The following is a 20454-nucleotide window of genomic DNA, read 5'->3' as shown; positions in this document are numbered from 1 at the left end:
GCAAAAACAGGGGCTCTTATAAGGTTAGCCCAGTGTCTTCATTTCTTTGTGGATTCAAACCCATGATCTTCAGTTCCTCAGAGAAGCGAAAGTAGCAACAGGGAATCCAGTAATTCCTGTTGTCTGCAGGCTTTATAAGTCAGCAGAGCTGGGCAGGTGGCCCGGATCCTGCACTCCAAGCCCTGAAGCCACAGGAGCACCAGGATGGCGCAAACCATGGTCTCCCTGCTGCTCCTCCTCTCCATCCAGGGCGCCCTGACCCTGAGGATCTGCTCCTTCAACGTGAGGTCCTTTGGGGAAAGCAAGAAAGAAAACCGGAACGCCATGGATGTCATTGTGAAGGTGAGCCCCCTTTCCTAGTGGTAGGATCCTGGACACCCCTTATGCCCTCTCTCCTGACTTCAGACTTCAAGAGACTCAGGAGGAATTTAACTAAAGGGAGCCCTTAGGGTGAACGTAGCAGCTGGCTTGGAATTTTGTAAAGATAAGAACAGCAACAGTTACAATAACCACTTCACCTCTCTGTACCTCCTGTCACAATCTTAAAGTAGGGGTAAAAACCGTACCTTCCTACAGACTTGTTGGGAGGATCACATGAGATAGTAAAGGTAAAAGCTCTCAACATGGTATCTGGCTCATAATCAGTCCTAGGGAGGGGTTGGCTATTATGATAATCTTTATTACCACTTATCGAAGGCCTGTGTCATGCCCTATAAATGCATGATTTCATTTCATTATCCTATGAGGAAAGATTATTATTTCCCATGTAGAGATGATGAACAAGGAAAGATGAAGTAACATTGCACAGCTGGGTGGGCAGGGGGCTAGGATGCCTGCCCAGCCTGGACTCTGTAACCATCACTGAAGCACAGCCTGCTTGCTTGCTTGCCTTTTTTCTTTCTCTTTTTTTCTCTTTCTTTCCCTTTCTCCTCTTTCCTTTCTTCCTTATTTCCTTCCTTTCTTTCTCCCTCCTTCTCAATGATTCCCATCTCCAGCAACCAACCCTCTACCAGCTCTCAATTCTCTCTCTCCACTTAAATAATGCTTTCCTTGGGTAATATGACCAATGCCTACATGCACTGCTCACATTTCTCTGGAGTCAGTTGACTCTCTTTATCTTATGGCTTAATTTATTTTTTGATGCTGGGAACTAACACCTCTCCCAGATCTCTGGCAGGGTGGTTGTTACCTTAGAAAACCCAGAGGCACCATGGTGTGTCAGGAATGCCAGGAGCCCTGGGTTCAGATCCCATCTGACAGCTGTGTGAGCTGGAGAGCCCCTACACATCCCCCAGTGTCCAGTTCCTTCCAGAACAGAGTGGCTTCCACTACCCAGTGCTGGTTGAGAGAACTCAGGTAAGGGCCCCGTAGAGCCTGTGGCAAGGCAGGTGTCCATGTCATTATTAGGCAAAGAGGATTCAGAGGAGGGCTGGCATGCTCTGTTCTTACACAGAGAGTTCTCTCAGACCTGGTCGGCCTGCCCTTTGCCCCAGGCTGTCTAGATGTTACTGTTGGACCAGGACAGCCATGCCAAGCCTGTGAGACTCTTGATGCCATGGCTCAGTGGAGAACTCTAACATGTGAGGAAACTCTTTTCCCACTTCCTCATACATGGCCCATGGGGCCTGGGTACCTACTGAGTTTCCATCCCCCTCCTCACTTATTCACCCTGGGAAATGGCACCACGATCTTAAGAGGCTGTCTTTTTGTTCTATGGTGATTCCATTGTGGGGGTCTCCCCGGAGGTGCTGTGTCCTATCAGGCATGTCTAAAGTCCTTGTCAAGGCCTCCCTACCTCCCCATTTCTGCAAAGTCATCCTGTAAACAGAGGCCAGCCCAGAGCACTGCCAGAGCCTCCCAACAGAGCATTTACAGGTAAACCAGAATGCTAGGCATTCAGAAAAGTGTTATTTCCAGGGCCCGTGGACTGAGCTCCAGGAATTTTATATTCCTACATAATATTTTGTCATAGGTGGCATTGCCCCCACTTTATAACTGACAACATAAGGATCAGAATGGTGAAGTGACTTTTCCAAGTTTCCATGGCTAGAAATGAGAACAGCCAGGATCAATCCCAACCATATAACCCAACAGTATAAGTTGCGATGCCTTTTCCACTCCTCCACCCTGGGTTCATCACTTCAGGGATGAGCTCAGCAGCATCGTGCTGGTGTCGTCCTGACCCTCTCTGGGGGTGATGGAGAGTGAGGAAGGCCTGCCTCGTCCATCTTGGGGCTGCCCACCCGTACCCCGGGCAGTTGTCCAGATGCCAACCCCTACCTGGGCTGGTCTCCTTCTGTCTGTGTGTCCCTCAGTTTGTGTCCTTCAAGAGCAGAGCTTGTCTGTACAACAAATATGCGCTGAAGGTAGGCCATGTGCCAGACACTCTGAGGCACTGGGGGTGCAGTTGATGGATGTGGGCAGTGTTGTCTCCCTCTTCATGACATTTGCAGCACAGGATAATATACTTTCACGGGTGCTTATTGTATGCTGGGCCCTTAATATGCAGTATCCAGGTTCAGCTTCTCAACCACTCTGATTTATTACACCCATTTTGCAGATGAGGCAACAGGGGCTCAGAGAGGTGAAGTAAGTTGCCCAGAGCTGTGGAGCACGTAAGCAGCAGAGCAAGGGCCAGGACCCAGGCTCTTCCCCTGTGCTGTGCTGCCCCTGTTTAGGGGCATGGAGTAGGGTTTCATGAGCAGCACTCTGCTCCAGAATTTTCAAGACCCCTCCAGACAGTCCCTTTCCTCTCTCCCCATGTTCACTCATGAAACTCCTGGCTGAAATTTCCTCCGCATGAGCCATGCACAGCCTCTTAAAGTCCCTCTCCTCTGCTGTGAACAGAGTCAGGAATTTGGCTTTAGTTGGGGAAATCTCAGAGATTCAGCTCTCAGTTCTAGGAGAGTTTTCTCAAAGCTCTCGTCCCTGGAGCCTTTTCCTGAGGAGATGGAGCCAGGGGAAATATATTTTTCCTGGTCCTCTGGCCTGAAATTGAAGCAGGGAAGACATGTGTCAAGAATGGATTTAGGGAAGGCTGGTTAACTCAGTTGGTTAGAACGTAGTATTATAAAACCAAGGTCAAGGGTTCAGATCTTTGTACCAGCCAGCTGCCAAAAACAAAAACAAAAACATCTTTACAAAAAAAAAGAAGGATGGATTTAAAAACTGAATATTTAATGACAGTGGGAAAAATGCTCACGACATACTGTTAGGCTAAAAAAAATGTAAGATACCAAAACCGTATGATAAAGTCACTGTTTGCTGAGGACCTGCTCTGCACCAGACACTGGTCTGAGCCTTTTATATTCATCATGTTATTTAATCCCTGTGACGACCCATGAGGGGGGTATTGTTATTGTCCCAATTCAAAGATAAGAAATTTGGGGGTTTAGGGAGATTAAAGTGACTTACTCAAGATCAAGACACAAACCTAAGACATGACTCAAGTCCATAATTCAAGCCAATAGGCTAATCATTATGATGCCGATTTTGTAAATAAGGTATAAGCAATATAGAAAAGTGCCTGAGTTTGTGGTGATAGTTCATCAGTGATTGTTATAGTCTTCTCTCTCTTTTTTGTATTTTCCAAATTTTCTATACTAACATCATTTTTATAATCAGAAAATTATAACAAAATTGTTTTTTAAGAATTGAATAGAAAACATATTCCCATTTTTCTTATAATACCATAGGAAAGATTTAAAAGGAAGACAAATTTAATCTGCATGAATTTAGGTCAGCTGGTTCCAGTGTGGTCCTCCCTCGCTCCCTCCCCCTGTCTGTCACTCATGCCAGATGCTGAGCCAGGAGCTGCAGATGAAGATTGAATAAAGCAAGACCTAGCATGTTGTCTGGCACACAGTAGGCCCATGATAAAATTTTGTTCAATGGGAGAGCAAATGGATGGACAGATGGGTGGGAGGATGGATGGACAGATGGATGAAGGCCAACTGGTTAAAGTTATAGGCTCCATCCCAGCAGAATTCTGGTCATGGGATCTTGAGCCATTGCCCATTGCAGTGCGTATTCTCATCTACAGGAAATATTCCCAGGAGAATCTGCCCAAGGGAAGTAGAAATCACTAACTGCTAGAGATGCAGGGCTCAGAAGTGCTGTTCCACAAGAAAAGTTGTAAACAGGAAATCTGGAGGCCGAACCCTCTATTAGGAAAAGCCAGCCTGAACCATGGTCCGTATCTGTCTTGCACAGATGGGTCACACCCAAAAAAGGGACCTTGGTCATTGAGGAGGAACAGTCACAAAGACGTGCTGGTTTCCTCGGTTGATGAGTGCAGTGGTCAAGAAGGAGCTCTGCGGTGTAGAGGTCCCTACACCCCCTATTCACTCACTGTTCAAATGACTAAACCCCACCGAGCTGCAGAGTCCCCAGCTATACAATGGGCATGGAAGGGAACCGGCTCCAAGCATGATCATGAACACACAGTCAGTCAGTGATAAGACCTACCTCTTCTCAGCCCTCACTATGTGCCAGGCACCATATTAGGCACGTTATACGAGAGTACTTCAGAAGTTCATGGAAAGATTCATGGTATCTTTTAATTCTGCTTTTCCACAAGCGTTTTGAAGCTCCCTTGTACAAGACAACTCACTTAACTTACATCAGATAAGTTATAACAGAACTTGTCATGTCCTAATCAACTTTGCCCATCACTTCCTCCCCACAATTTCTTCCTCTCAAGCAGGTCTTTTTAATACTTTGATTTTTAAAAATTACAAGAGTATAATTTTTAAAAATTACAAATAATAAAATAGTTTTAATAAATTGAAAATAGTTTATGGACTATACTGCAAATATATAAACATATAAAGAAGGAAAAAATTCACGCATTCTCCTGTCACTTAAAGGTAACTGTTGTTGGCATCTGGGCACTTTTCTCACAGGCATTTTTCTACACAGAAATACACACGAGTCTGCGTCTATTTCAGCCTGTTCACCACCATATATCATCAGTCTCGTATTCTGCTTTTACATTAGAAATATTTCCCATTATGTCAATATTCTTTAAAACATGACTTGTAATGCTGTAGAATGCCCTATCCCATGTTTGCAACATTCTTCATTGAATACTTTCCTATTTGTGGATACTTAGATCGTTTCCAGTTTTTTTCTTGCAATTGCATCTTACTCTTAGATCTGTACAAGTAATAATGATGATTTACTACCTGTCTCCTGCATAGTTGACACTGGTCTAAGTACCCACTTAATCCTCCAGCAACCCTGTGAGGGATTGACTGTTACCATCCCACTTTATGGATGAGGAAACTGAGGTGCTTACAATGGAAGACATTCTTCAAAGTGGGAAAATGCATCAAAGGGTACATACATTCTAAAGTGCCTTCCAGAAAGCTCTGGCAGTCAGGAGTGACTAAATTAGCAGGCTGGCTTGGCCAGTGGCACCCAGCTCCCCGGTTGAACCCAGCTGGATTTCAAGGTTGTCAGTGAAAGGATCCAGACTCTGGACATACTCCTACTCCTCAGTCACACACAGGTGGATCTCCAGACGAGAGCAGCTTCTTAAAGGCACATGGACAGTGAGTTCTGGTATGTCTCCCCACTCCACTCTTCTGGAGACAGAACTGGATCATGTGCTCTGGACATAGAGGGCCAGGGGCATAATCCTCCTGCTCCATGTTTTTGCTGGCTGGGTGAGAGGACCTAATTAGCCTCGACCAACAAATCCTGTAGCATTGAGCCCCCCAGGATCCCATACACAGAAGGGCCCCTGTGGTCACCAAGAGGTGTGGTCTTGCTCTGCACCCTGGGCTCTGGGCTGTTACTCACACTGAAGGAGTCTCTTTTGTGTTCCTTTCCCAGGGAGCTTCTTCTCACCTTTTAGGGCTGTTCAAATGTCACCGCTTCCTAACAACCTTTCCTGATCCTCTCCACAGAAGTAATTAATTAGTTCTCAACACTTCCATGGCTTGGCACTTTCATTTAGCATAAATTTTATTAGGCCCTTATTATAGCTACTTGTTTCCATTTGTCTCTCTTCCTGGAGTATGAGTCTTTGAGAACAGCAAGTGTATTTTCACAGTTTAGCACGGTGGGCTTTGTAGTCACATAGACCTGAATTCAAATTCTGACTCTACCACCTACACTGGCTGTGTGACTTTAAGCTAGTAACTCAACCATTCTGAGCTTGGTTTTTGCCTATGTTTAATGGGCAAATAATCATATTCATCCTATAGGATTGCTTCAAGGCTCACAGTAGGTTTGCAATAAATATTAGCTCTTGTAATTATTATCATTATAATTGTACCTTTTTATTTCTGCAATATCCAGCCTAGCACCTTTACTTACTAGGGATTAATAAATATTTATTATGATTATTGTAATTATTCAAGCAAAGCCAAGAGGTAGGTTATGTGGGGTGTCATGATCATAGGCTCTGGACTTGGATTGCCTGGGTTCACGTTCTGCCTCGACCTCTTTCCAACTGGGAGATAGGGTGATTTACTCCACTTTCCCCAAGGCTCAGCCTCCTAACCTGTAAAATGGACGTCGTAAAAGCATCTACCTCAGGGAATCCTTCATTTAGATCAAAGAAAAAATTGAATTATTGTAACAAGCACTCAATGAAATCCTTAAAACATAGCAAGTGTCCAATAAAAGGTTTTATTATTTGTAGTAAATGATCTCATACACCTGGTAATTCTTTCTCTGCAGGTCATCAAACGCTGTGACCTCATATTGCTGATGGAAATCAAGGACAGCCAGAACACAATCTGCCCCACACTGATGGAGAGGCTGAATGGGTAAAGAAGGGGACGGGTGGGCCTTATATGGCTCAAGGTCAAGAGCAAGGGCGCCTGAAAAGCCCTACGAGCTGAAAGTAGTGTGAGCGCCAGCACTTACTCTGACCATCAGGTCCCATGGCCAGCACTGCCCAGGCCTTCAACTCTGTCAGCCACAGCGCTGGGAACTGTCCACCAGCTGCTTTTAACACAATAAAGTGAAATAGAGGAAACAGGTGGGGAGTCAGTACAGAGAGAGAAATGAAAGCAATGGATAAGAGGCTGAGCTAAGAAATGCTGTTACAGAGAAAAGGTTGAATGCTGACAATGGAAGAAAGGGGCAGTGAGAGTGTAGTATGCCCACACACTGGAGCACTACACCACTGCTAAACCCTGCTTCCACAGAATGTGGAAAGAGGGCTGCAGTATATTGAAATCAGCAAGTTCAGAATTGTGGGTAGAGTAGCCCATCACATTACATTCCATGTGCACAAGGCAGTGTCTGTATTTGGATGAGCACAGAAGGAATACTGGAAGATGTGCTGTAAACTGTTAATAGTGGTATCACCTGGGGGTGTGATTGGAGAGACATGTGGGCCAGACACGGTGAAGGAATGAGGGGCATTTGCTTTTTATCTTAATACTGTGTACTTACTACAGTGTGCCTCATTGTACCCATGTGTAACATGGGGCTAATGATAGAACCCATCTTCCTGGAAGGTCATGATAATCAAATCATGCATGGAAGTGGTTGAACAGTGCCTGGCATGTAGCCATGGTCAATAGGTACTGGCAGTCTCTATAGCCAGTAAAAGCAAGGGAATTGTAATGACAGGTGATTGATTGTCCAGGGGGCCACATGTAACAGCTACCATTGATACCCTAGCTACAGGCCAGGCATCCTGTTAATCAATCTCACATATGCTATTTCATTTATTCCCCATAACACCTGCAGTTTAGGGACTATCTGCTTCTCTGATGGCTGTGGGAACTGAGGCACAGGGAGGAGGGACCTACCCAAGGTCATCCAGCCACTAAATGGCCAAGCCCACCTTTGGACCTAGATCAGGTCTGACTCCAAAGCCAGTGCTCTCTTCAGAGCTCCCTCAGCCTTCCTTGGAGTGGCCCCAGTCAGTTTGCAGGAGTGTGGGGGACTGAGGGCACAGGAAGGCCCCAGGCTTTTCCCCACAGTCAATCTGTGTGAGTGTCTCCTTCACCAGTGGTCTCGGCACTTCCAACCTGCCTAGCTGTGCCAAGGACTCAGGCAGAGCCAAGCCTGTTTGTCCCTTATCCCCTGTAAGCCAGGAGGGGCCTTAGTCACCTCACAGCTGAGTCATCACAAGCAGTTTGCCAACCCAGGACTTGGCAGACTAGATTCAGAACAGGGACAGCCTCCCCAAAATGGAAACCCAGCAGAATCCACTGTCCACACTTGTGCAGCTCCAGTGGCCAGGTCTGTCTTAGAAGATGCATTTGAAGTCCCAGGAATTTCTGTAGGGTCCAAGTTGCCCCCAAATGCCCTCTCTGCTTAAAACTGAGAATATGCTGCAATTTTAGACATGCCCTAGATTTTATTGTGGGCAGATGGGATGAAACTGTGTCAAGGTCTTCCCATAATGGTGGTAACAGCAGTTTTGGCAAACCCAGAGAGAGTCTTGTTTCTCTGGTGTAGGTGGGGGGTATAGTCAATGGAACTTCGGGGCTGTACCCCCAGCTCCCAGGATATGAACAATAATGATTTGAAATCATAGTCCCAGGACTTCTGAGTAAATGTCTGGGAGTTTTCAGAGGAGAGAAAGTTACTGTACAAAGGAACTTCAAAAAGTTCGTAGAAAAATGGAACTAAAAGATAAAAGTAAAGAATATACTTGATATCTCAACATAGCTCTATGAACTTTAGGACATTTTTCTAAGCTGTGATACCAGCCACTTAGTCCATCCCTGAAGAACTGAAGGTCCTGGAAATAGAACTGTTCCAATGCAGTCTTTTTCACATTATTAATCGAGGAAAAATGGGTGTTGTTTAAAGATTTTTTTTAATATTAGGAAACAAAAAGACATCAGAAAGAGCTAAATCAGGACTGTAAAATGGTGCCTAATGATTTCCCATTGAAACTCTCATAAAATTGCCCTTGTTTGATGAGAGGAATGAGCAGGGGCATTGCCATGCTGGAGAAGGACTCTCTGGTGAAATGTTCCCTGGGAATTTTTCTGCTAAAGCTTTGGCTAACTTTCTCAAAGCAATCTCATAATAAGCAGATGTTATCAGTCTTTGCCCCTCCAGAAAGTCTACAAACAAAATGCTTTAGCATTCCAAAAAAACTGTTGTCATGATCTTTGCTCTAGAACAGGCCACTTTTGCACTAACTAGACCTGTTCCTCCTCTTGGTAGCCAGGGCTTTGGTTGTGCATTTTCTTCAGGATTGTACTGATAGAGCCACATTTCATCTCCTATTAAAATCCTTTGAAGAAGTGCTGCAGGATCTTGATCCTATTTGTTGAAAATTTCTATTGAAATCTCTGCTCTTGTCTTTAGCTGATCAGAGTGCAAAAGTTTTGCACCCATCAAGTGGAAAGTTTGCTCAATTTAAAATTTTCAGTCAGAATTGTGTAAGCTGAACCAATTAAGATGTCTATGGTGTTGGTTATTGTTTCAGCTGTTAATCATCCATAATCATCCTTCAGTTAGGGCATTGTATTAGTCCATTTCTGTTGCTTTTAACAGAATACCTGAAACTGGGTAATTTATAATGACATCAAATTTATTTCTTACAGTTTTAGAGGCTTGGAAGTCCATAGTCCAGGGCGCACACTTGGTGAGGGCTTTCTTCTTGGTGGGAACTCTATACTGTCCCTTGGTGACCAGGTTATCATGTGGTGACAATGGACTGAGCAAGAGAGCTAACCTCCTCACTTGCTTTTCTTGTAAAGCCATCAGAACCATGCCTAGTAGCACCCATTAAACCATCAATGGATTAAACCATTCACAAAGGACACAGTCCTCACAATCCAATCACCTCTTAAAAGCCTCACGTTTCAATTACCATAAAAAGATTTCCCACTCTCTTAACACTGCTACAATGGAGATCAAACCTTCAGCATTTAAACATTTGGGAGACACATTCAACCCATAGGAGGCATGAACAAGACTAATTATTTGTTCTCAAATGGATGTGGTTAGTCTGCCACTGTGGGCATCATCTATCTTGTCCCATCTTAAAATGAGTTATCCATTTAAAATTTTTTAAATTAAAAAAAAATTATTATAATAATTATTTTTATTATTTTTTTGAAGGCCAGCTGGTGCAGAAATTGAACCCTGGACCTTGGTGTTATCAGCACCACCTTGTAACCAACTGAGCTAACCAGCCAGCCCAGAGGTATCCATTTTATACAGCTGACTTCTCTGGGGCATTGTCCCCATAAACTTTTTATAAGGCATCAATGACATCACCATTTTTTCACCCAGGCTTCACCATCAATTAGACATTTATTCTTCCTTCAGTTTTAATAGAATCCATGTTGTCCTGATAGGGGATTTTTTTCAAAATACGGTTTTAACCTTCTTACTTCCTGAAACTAGATTCTGTACAGATATTTTAAAACAAGTCAGTACAAGTGCATTTTGGTGCAAAATATTTTGCAATCCATGCAGTTTTTTCATAATATGCATTTTTCGTGTACTTTTTGAAGATCCTGTGTATGATAAACGCTGAGGAAAGGCGCACAGAGGAGGTGACTGATAAGGTTTACTCCTCCAGGAAGGATGAGTTGCAGCCTCAGCCATGGGCCAGAGGGGGTTTGGGGATCCTCCTGGCCTGAACCTCCTGCAGTCTTAATGGTCTCCATGGGTGCAGGCAAAAGCAAGTAGGTTTTTGTCTGAGTCAGATCTGGGATGAAACCCCAGCTTTACACTTGCCAACTACAAAAAAGGGCAGCAGTAGTGCTCACCTCATAAGGCAAGAAAAGAAGTAATGGCTGTGAAGAGACTGGCAGATTCACATTCCAGTCAATGGTGGTCCTTCTTACTGGACTCAAAGGCTATGATGAGCAGTTATCCTTCTGCATGACAACACTGGGTGTCCAGAAGCAGATTGAAGAGAGAGGAACCTATGCATTAGAATGTTGGTTATTCTTTAAGACAAAATGTGAGATCTTTATGTTTTCTAGAAATTCAAGGAGAGGCATAACATACACCTATTTGATTAGCTCTCGACTCGGAAGAAACACATATAAAGAACAGTACGCCTTTCTCTACAAGTAAGTATGATCTCTGCTCCCTGCAACATGGTCCACTAATAAATTATGACTGTGAATTGAATCCAAATGTGTATCTTTTCTTCAAAACCAGATTCTGATCTATAACCAGTTCTAGTGTTGATCAGAATAATTGCTGTCAAAACTGGGGCACATGAGAAGTACTAACTTTTTAAACAAAAAACCATGCGCAGCCTCCTGACACCGAATTTGTGGTTGGCTCCATGCTGCCTGGGTCAGGAGTTCTGTGTTCCTCATAGTCACGTCCTGGCTCAGGGCTGGAAACCTGAGTTGCCCAGCAGGACTGACTCCTGAACTTCATACTCTTCTCTTCTTCCTACTAGTAATTTGTTTTAAGTCTGAAAATTTAGCTCCCAAAGATTCTTGACTGTTGAGAAGAGATGACTGAGCATTGTTCTTAGGAAGAAGATCCCTTCCAAGACTTCCTTTTTTTCCTTTTAGGGAAAAGCAGGTGTCCGTGAAGAAAAACTACCTCTACCATGATGATCAGGATGGAGATGCAGATGTGTTTTCCAGGGAGCCCTTCGTAGTCTGGTTCCAGTCACCCTCCACTGGTGAGATCCACTTGCCCTTCTGGTCCGCAACTTCTCTGGGATCCCATTAGTGAGGAGCAGCCCTGAGCATGAGCTGCCCTCCCAGGGTTCCTGCAGCACGTTTAGGGAGGCATTAAGCTTGAGCTGACAAGGCATTGCTTCTTCTAATACCTGCGTTAGAGGATGTAGTTTACTTTGATGGCACCAGGCTTGCTTCTCAAATGCCATGACTCAAGACCTAACAAGTCTGGAATCAATGATAACCCCACTCTTTTTAGAACACAGTCTTGTGGAAATTATTTACCAGAATTCCTTGGTTCTTGTCAAGTCAACTATTCCTTCATTTGTAAGAGTCCCAAGTGATGGCCACCAAAGATGAACCCCCAGCCTAGAGTCTCACTCTCCCTCCAGTCACTACACAGCGGTGTCCTCCACAGCCGGGGGGAGAGAGGAAATCCACACGGAGGGCACCTGCACTCTAACAACAACAATAGTACCCTAAGTGCCAGCCTCCTGTAATCCTGGCAACAACGCTATGAGGTAGGGACTAGGGCTACCTTCCCTCTACATATGAGGAAGCTGAGATTGAAAAAGATGAAATCTCTTGTCCAAGTCACCTGCTACTGAAGTAGACAACCCGAGTTGTCACCAAAGCCACCATCTTGGGGCCCTTGCTCCAAACCACTAAGTAACAACTTTCCACTTTCAGTGGAAAGTCAAGAATTAAATTTGGTTTGCAGATTTCAGCTGCGTAGAATCAAGTATTTTTCAGTCCCTACTACGTGCCAGGCTCTGTTTAGAGCACCAGACAAGGCAGAGAAGGTATTTGCCCTTGGGACGTTATGCAGTAATGGAAACAAATACGGACCAGAAAAATATGTGCAGAGCTATAAGTATGTACGTCTACATTTATACAACACCAATATAAACATCCTGAACTATCAGGTTGACTATTGGTGCCCTGAAGTCATTAGCTCAGGGACAGATACTTCAGGAAAACAAACATGAAAGAGTGGTGGAGAAATTACAAGTGGAAAAAGAGGAGGAGGAGGGGGCTACTGATGACATGAAATGTCCTTCAGAGAGCACATGCAATGATCTTTGTCATGCACATGACTGATGTTTGGCTGACCAGGGCAGTGTCCAGAGAGCTCCCCCCCAAAATAATTATTTCTTCTCAAAGAGAGCCCTGAGCCTTTGTGAACTGCAAAAAAAATCCATTTGTCCTGAGTGTCTCCCCATCCCCCCTTCACTTCCTCCCCTGGATGGCACTGCCTGCTGGCACTTTTCTCTCTTGTACAGGGAAACCTCCTGTATCCCCTCGGTCTGGGATTAAAGATGAAGGAGTTTGTTATTTGTCTACCTTTTCTTTCTCTCATTCATTCATTTATCCATTCTTTCATTCATGTATTCAGTCAATAAACATTTCTGAGCACCTCCCCTGTGCCAGGCACTGTGCTAGATTCTAGAGCCACAAGGGTGAACTAGACAGATAACCCTGGCCTCATGGAACACATGATCTCGTGAGCCAAACAAAGAATCTAAGAAGTGATTTCAGAGCGTGAATGAAGTAATAAGCAGGTGTACTGCTTAGCAGAGCGGGAGCCACCTTAGATGGTGGGGCCAGGGGTGGCCCCTCAGAGGTGACATTGTCTGTGACTTGAGGACCTACCATACAGAGGGCCAAGGGAAGAGCATTCTGGGCAGAGGGCACAGTGAGCACAAAGGCTCAGAGGTGAGAAAGAAGGGGAGCGTTTAGGGGGACCAGAGGCTGTGGGGAGTGAAGTGGAGCCCGAGGAGCCTGAGGCAGGAGTGGGGATCCAGGGAGAGCATGAGGGGGACTCCCAGGAGGACGTGCTCAGAAGGCAACAGCTGCTGTGAGCAGGTGGGCCAGGCCCCAGCTCCTGAGGCTCCTGCACATGGCCTCTGTCAGGCTCTCTCAGTGTCCCAGTAGGGGGATGAGGATTTCAGACACTTCACAAAAGACCATTTTATTTTTAAAATAACTTTTGGGAGGCTTTAATTTCTAATTACAAAAGGAGTATAAACTGACAAGCCTCACTTTTTTTTCAATTAGAAAAATTTTTTTCCCATTTGTACAAAAGCCAAACTAGCTCATTATTTTTAAAAATAGAAAATCCAATCATAAATATATACAATTTTATTAGTCAATGAAAAATAAGAAGAAAAAAGTACCCCAGGAAAAAAGAGAAAATAAACCTTCCCAGATAACCAGCAAGGAACGCTGTCTATGAGCTTCCTCTTCATTGTGAAGGGTCAGTGGGAGAAAAGAGCACGTCAAGAACTAAAAGGAAGCACCTCAGACCCTGAGGTCATTGTAACCAAAGCCACTGGCTGAAGCCTCTGGGCGACGGGGACCAACACGGTGCAGTCAGAGCTTCCTGCTTGTCTCCTTTAACAGCTTTCATGGGACATTGACAGGGGAAGTGTGTGACTTCTGCCTCTTTCCTGTTCCACAGCTGTCAAGGACTTCGTGATTGTCCCCCTGCACACCACCCCTGAGACATCTGTTAAAGAGATCGACGAGCTTGCTGATGTCTACATGGATGTGAAAAGCCGGTGGAAGGTGGAGGTACTGACCTCTGAGTTGGTCGATTTCCCATCCAGCAGGGACAGGATCTGGTCCTTGAGTGGGATGAGTAACTCTGTAGGGAGGGTAAGGGGGACAGGACACACACAGGCCACCATGACTTCACAGCTTCTGTTTAGACCTTTCCTCCACCCTAAATATCTTCGTTGCTAAATCTGCCTGGGGACCGTCCACTCTGGCCTTGGGAATTCACACGCTGCTCCACGGATAGTGGGTGCCGACACGCACCAAGAGAGGAGCTGGTGCAGGCACTGTGCTGGGGCCTGACAGGGAGGAGTTTATTTAATCCTCCCAATAATCCCACGAGGCAGCTCCTTTTGTCATTCCTACTTTACAGTCAAGAAGAGTGAGGCAGAGCGAGACCGGGAGTGTTTTGGGGGCAAGTGGCAGAATCTTAACATGGCTCATGAAAAGGAGGAGCAGTTTCTTGGCTCATGTAACTGAAATGTCCAGGGGTATGTCGGATATGTTGGATCCAAGCTCAGACATGGTACTGAGGGCTTGGTGTGTCTCTTCAGCCCTTTCCTCCGGGTGGGCTCCATTCTCAGGTCAGCTCTACTCTGAGGATGGCAAGATGGCTCCAGACCAACTGACAAGTTTCCTTTCCCACAATGCAACAAATGCCCTAGGATTGAGTCTCATTGGCTCTGACTGGGTCACATGTCCATCAGTGAACCAATCACTGTGATGAGCGCTGAGATGCTCTGATTGGCTAAACCTGTGCCAACTCCACCCCAACCCCATGGACAGAGGTGAGAGAGGGAGGGGTGGTTTCCCAAGGAGCCCTGGGGTCTGTTGTCACAGAAGCAGGAATACACCTGCCACCCTCTAGGCCTCAATTACTGCCTCATCTGGAAGACAAGGGTGTGACCACTTGTGGCCGTGAGGGGCTGTGAAAGCTCTGGTCAAATAGGGACGTTCTCCTAAGGCTCTTCTTCCACATTCCTCCTTTCTGCTTTCGAGATGTGACTCCCGTGAGTCACCTTCCTCCTCCTCAGTTCCTCTGCTCAACGTGCAAAATGAGTCAAGTAAATGTGGACGCAGCTGGCCAGAGCTGGGGCATGGAGAAGACAGGGGGTGTATTTTGTTGCTTATTTGTAAACAGCAGGGCAAGAGAAAGACTCATCCCTTCATTCCAAGAATTACAAAATCATTCATTCATTCAAAAAGAATGTATTGAGCATCTGCTGAGCGTCAGGCTGTGGAGGCATCGGTGGTCCAAAAGTGAACAAGAAGGGACACTCTCGTGATGAGGCGCCTCCCGTTAGACAGACGAGGTTCAATGTTGACTTCTCCCCTTGAACCTCCCAGTCGTGTGGCCTAGAGCAGGTCACTTAATCCCTCTATCCTGCTTCTACAGGAGTTAGCAGTACCTTCTACCTGCTAGTGTTTATTGCTGTGAGATGTAAATTAAACATTATAAAACACTTTGTACTGGGGCTGACACATATTGAATGCTGAGCAAGTCATGCCCATAGGAGTAGAAGCTTATGATCACTGAGGTTAGCATGACATCCTGTCCTCCACAGTGCCGATTAATCTCAGGGATCACCAAGGTCAAGATGAAGAAAACTGTGAAGTCAGCAACGGATCTAAACAATAGCTCAGACAGGGAAATCTGAAACTTCCTCTGTTTTGTGGAATGTTAAAATTCTTTTCCAAGATCCCCGCAGGGAAAAATACCTCCAAGAGAAAATTTCCGCTGATGGCCCGGGGTTGGTGTGAACAGCTCACTCTATGGCCCCCTTCCCCCAAAACTCCTACCCTTTCCTCAATAGATTGAATTTCAACAGGAATAAGTTTCCAACTTCAAAATAATAGGAGGTAAAGAGCGGTGCCAACGCTGTCAGTCCACCCCCAAGTTCAGTTTTCCCAGTTGGAAGGAAAGATGTTGATTCATTCATATTTATACCCTATGGTGGTTTGAGCTAGAGACAGAAGATGTGAGGGAATCTATTAGCTGGATTCTTTGATCCCACCTGACACTGCACGCTGAATTACAGAGACCTGGTGACGGAGAAGAGCAAACACCCCCCTTCCCACTAAGACCACTCTCCCCTGTACATACTCACCTATCACGCGCTCATCAGCACTGTGCCTCAATTATATACTGTGGACTCTACTTTTAAAAGCAAAAAGAAATTAAGAAGGATCATTTATTAATTTGCAAGGGCTGACATAACAAAGTACCAAAGACTAGGAGTTTTACACAATGGAATGTTATTTCCTCACAGTTACAGAGGTTAGAAGTCCAAGATCAAGGTGGTCAGCAGCATTGGTTTCTTTTGGTGGCCTCTGTCCTCGGCTTGTAAATAGTCATCTTCTTCCAGTGACTTTACATGTTCTTCCCTCTGTGCCTCTCTGTGTCTTCATCTCCCCTTTTTATAAGGACACCAGTCATATCAGGTTAGGGCTCTCCCAGATGACCTCATTTCACCTTAATTACTGCTTTAAAGACCCTATCTGCAAATACAGCCAGATCCTAAGGTGTTGGGGTGAGGACTTCAACATACGAATTTCAGGAAAACACAGTTCAGCCTACAGCAGACTCTTTTGCTTACTTGGCGTGGGAAGAGGAATCATTGCTAGCAGACCCAGATAAAGCATTCTGTGACAATGTCTACCAGGTGACCAGCAGGTGACGATTCCAAATTGTGTCTTTCAGAATTTCATTTTCATGGGCGACTTCAATGCTGGTTGCAGCTACGTCCCCAAGAAGGCCTGGAAGAACATCCGCCTGAGGACCGACCCCAGCTTTGTTTGGCTGATTGGGGACAAGGAGGACACTACCGTCAAGAAGAACACCAGCTGTGCATATGACAGGTAGGAGGCATGTGCAGGAGGCTCTGGCCCACGCAGTGCTTGGTGTGCACTAGAAAAGGCAGGCCCTCTGGGCAGAGGGAGCACAGGGCTTGGAGATGAGTCCATTGGATTTCAGGCCCCTACACCTGGTACCTTGTGTAGTGTGTGAACTGCAGGACCCTGTGCAGTAGCCCTGGGCACCGGAACTGAGCAGTGGCAAGCAGTGGTTTTGGTGTCAGACAGGCCTGGTTTCAGGTCCGGCTTCTACCACTTAATATGTCTATGAGCAAGAGATGTAGGTTCTCTGTGCCTTCATATCCTCCCCTGTAAATCAGATTGATGCAGTGCTCCATTGTGGAGATAGGATGAGGATCACATGAAGTGACACATGTGCAGCCGCTAGCACAGGGCCAGCCCTGTGATCAGAGCTCACTACGGTCATTGGCTGTTCATTATTCCAACACAAAGATGTACCACAACTGCTTCACCCTGCATTGGGTGATATGTTACTACCGAGGGCTTGCTGTTATCAACACTGCTGAAATGAGCATCCTATACACACATCTTGCTCATATGTTGCTGATTTCCTCATTGTAAATCCCCCAAACTGAGATGAGTTAGCAAAAGGACATGTACACTTTTAAAGCTTTTGCTAATCATTCCTAATGCAAATACATACATTTAAAAAATGACATTCCCTTGCCCTTTTAAAGTCTCTTTGGGGATGTTCAAGCAGCTTTCGCTTTTGCTCCTTCAATCTGGAAGCAGGTGGGAGAGCCTGTGAACGCTGGTGATCTCCATAGCAGAGACCACAGGCAGGGAAACCCCGAGGAGCCCGGTCCCATGGGTGGCCAATGTTCCCAGAGCACAGCTGGCCCCGAGAAGCATGAGGTGCCATCGGCGAGAGAACAGCTAGTCGCTCTCACGAGTCAGGTTTGAGGCCTGCTTTCACTTCCATCCCTAAACCTCCTTGGTTCCTCTGGGAGCTTTCGGGGTTGGTGTCTCCTTTGCAGAAGTCATCCCTGCAGCTCTCCCCCGTGGAAACCCACGGGGGAAGTTTCAGGAGACTGAGCACCCAGGCTGTGCCCACCCACCCGAATTGAAGGGCATCCAGCAGAGCTGGGGAGACGGTCCCTCACTCGCTCACACCTAACAGTTGCGTGACCTGGGGCAGGTCAAGTCTCTTCTGCAGCCCCGTTCCTCTCCCCTGGCAAGTCAGAGGGCGGTGATCGAAATCATGACTCAGTAGGAGTTAATTTAAGCATAAGGAAAGGTGTCCACTATAGATGGGGGGGTGGAAGAACACGTTACAAAAAGATGTTTATAAAAACACACTGACCTTACAAACCTGTCGGCCAAAGGATGATGGGATTCCATGTGATTTTATGAAGACTAACATCTTATTTTGATGCTTGGAATTTTCTGTATTTTATAAGAACATGTATAATATTTGTGTTTTTTTAAAAGCCATAAAAATGATGTTAAAGAAATGGAATTAGACAAGGTGTTCTCAATTCCACTCTTGGTTCTTCGTTCAAATATTTACCGAACGCCTCCCACGAGCCGAGCGCTGCTGGACATGCAGCGATGCCCGAGACCTGGCCGGAGCCCAGGAGCAGCTGGAAAGATGACGTGACAGCTGACCGGCCCGTGTGCGTCCCTAGAAGTCAGAACAGAAGAGCCCCTAATATGCAGTTCCTGGTCCTCTGGGTGTTAAGAATGGCCTTAACAAATCTCCAACCTAATGTGAAGAGTTTACACTTGGGTAGAGTTGAAAGTTAGCCCCAGTGGTGGTGCTAGCAAACCCAGAAACCAAAACCGCCGGCCAGAGTCGGGGAAAGCTCCTCGGATAGGCATGAGGTGACAGTGTGACTCACCTTGCCATTCCTCAGACAGTGAAGGGGACCATGCAGACCCCACCTGCATCACCCCACGTGGCATCCACTAGAGTCCATCCTGTCAAAACTCATGTGACACCACATTCCCACTTTTCCCCATCACTGCAAAGCACCTGCTCTGGGCTTTTTCTCTCTGTTTTTCTTTAAACCCAGTAATTTCTTACTAAAATAAGTCAATTTTTAAAGGAAACTCTATCATACTGAGGTGAGTAAGACATAAAAGCATTTGCCCTAAATCAAAAATAACTGGGAAAATAAGCCCAGTGGAAACTGTACAATGTAAATTCTGCCTCAGTTCTCTTGCCTGATGAACACGTGGAACAGGCGGCTGCTCTGTCTTGTGAAATGGGTGCTTAGGGAGGTATTAATGACAAGCAGCAGCCACCTGAGAAGTTCTCCATCATCAACCAGGAAACGTGAAAAACAATAGAAAAGGGAACAGCATTCTCAGTGTGAGGGTCATTGTTGGATGGTGTAGTGTGCACGTGTCATATAAAATCTTCTCTTACACCACCAGGGACACCTGCCCACACTGGGAGTCACAGTGCTGGTGCCCACAGAGCCAATGCAGGGAGTGGTTCTATTGTAGGCAGTGTCCTCTAGGGTCACGAGCTACTGCAAACACAGACCTTGCTTTGATCCCGGAAATTAACGGGTACATTAACACCAATGTCTTCCCTCCCCTCGCTCCAGGATTGTGCTTAGAGGACAAGAGATCGTCCGCTCTGTTGTTCCCAGATCAAACAGCACCTTTAACTTCCAGAAGGCTTATGAGTTGACTGAAGAGGAGGTAAGACTGCCATCTTGTCTTTTTGTCCTGGAGATGGGTTGGTGTCACCCTAGAGACACACTTTTGGGCTTTGGATCTTCGCTCTCAATGTCTGTGATGCTGTGACTTTTTCATTGAGTGGGTCCGGGGACGACGCTCAGCAGTGCTGGTCTGTTGGGTGACTTGGGGGATTCCGTCTTCGCTCCGTGTTCCTGAACTTGCTCATCACTACCATGAGAGCATCTCCCGGGCATCACCAATGCCCAAATCTACCTCTTTTCTCCTTACAGGCCCTGGCGGTCAGTGACCACTTTCCAGTGGAATTTCAGCTACGGTCTTCACGAGCTCTCACCAACAGAAGAAGGTCTGTCATTCCAAAGAGGAAAACAAAGGCCAACCGCTCCTAGACACTAGGCGCTGTTTTATTAACCGTTTCCTTTCTCTAAATAAAACAACTTTACCATGGAATAAACTGCTCTCTGCTCTTGGGAAACAAGACTGGTCCAATTGTTTCTATTTTTCACCTTGGATTTATTCTGACCAGAGCCCAATTTGGAGGCGAGTCTTCTATATCCCCATTGGGCTTATACCTCCCGTCAACTGTCCCAGAGGAAACAGGGGCTTTGCAGTCCTTGAGGTTGGTCTTCATGCCCAGATCTGGACCCCATCCGCTGTCACTGGCCCTGCTCCACTCTGCCTTGCCAGAGGCCGCAGGCAGAGGACGAACCTCGCCTTTCAGTCCTCACGAGGGGATCCTGTTCCATGGGAAATGACCAGAAACTCCAAGCCCCCGTCTGCACCCCAT

General features: G+C 45.9%; 1 protein-coding gene across 2 annotated transcripts; it reads left to right on the top strand.

Annotated features, from left to right (window-relative positions):
- Positions 1 to 204: 204 nt before the first annotated feature.
- Positions 205 to 20056, top strand: LOC134391228 (deoxyribonuclease gamma-like). Of its 2 annotated transcripts, XM_063115245.1 has the most exons (8): positions 205 to 342; positions 6691 to 6779; positions 10929 to 11018; positions 11478 to 11590; positions 14050 to 14162; positions 16846 to 17003; positions 19574 to 19670; positions 19940 to 20056. In XM_063115245.1, the coding sequence occupies exons 1-8, from the start codon at positions 205 to 207 to the stop codon at positions 20054 to 20056; spliced, it is 915 nt and encodes a 304-aa protein (XP_062971315.1). The 2 variants fall into 2 exon arrangements, with proteins under 2 accessions (XP_062971315.1, XP_062971316.1); XM_063115246.1 differs by lacking the exon at positions 10929 to 11018.
- Positions 20057 to 20454: the final 398 nt, after the last annotated feature.

This window comes from Cynocephalus volans, chromosome 11, assembly GCF_027409185.1.
Source record: "Cynocephalus volans isolate mCynVol1 chromosome 11, mCynVol1.pri, whole genome shotgun sequence".
Classification (NCBI taxonomy): domain Eukaryota; kingdom Metazoa; phylum Chordata; class Mammalia; order Dermoptera; family Cynocephalidae; genus Cynocephalus; species Cynocephalus volans.
Note: the sequence above shows the minus strand (reverse complement) of the source record. Positions and strands in the feature narration are given on the sequence as shown.

Bases quoted from the DNA above. Each gene is read 5' to 3' on its own strand.
- LOC134391228 (XM_063115245.1), top strand. From the start codon at position 205: ATGGCGCAAACCATGGTCTCCCTGCTGCTCCTCCTCTCCATCCAGGGC. The intron at 11,019-11,477 runs GTAAGTATGATC...TTTTCCTTTTAG, and splicing joins CAGTACGCCTTTCTCTACAA to GGAAAAGCAGGTGTCCGTGA. The intron at 19,671-19,939 runs GTAAGACTGCCA...TTCTCCTTACAG, and splicing joins ATGAGTTGACTGAAGAGGAG to GCCCTGGCGGTCAGTGACCA.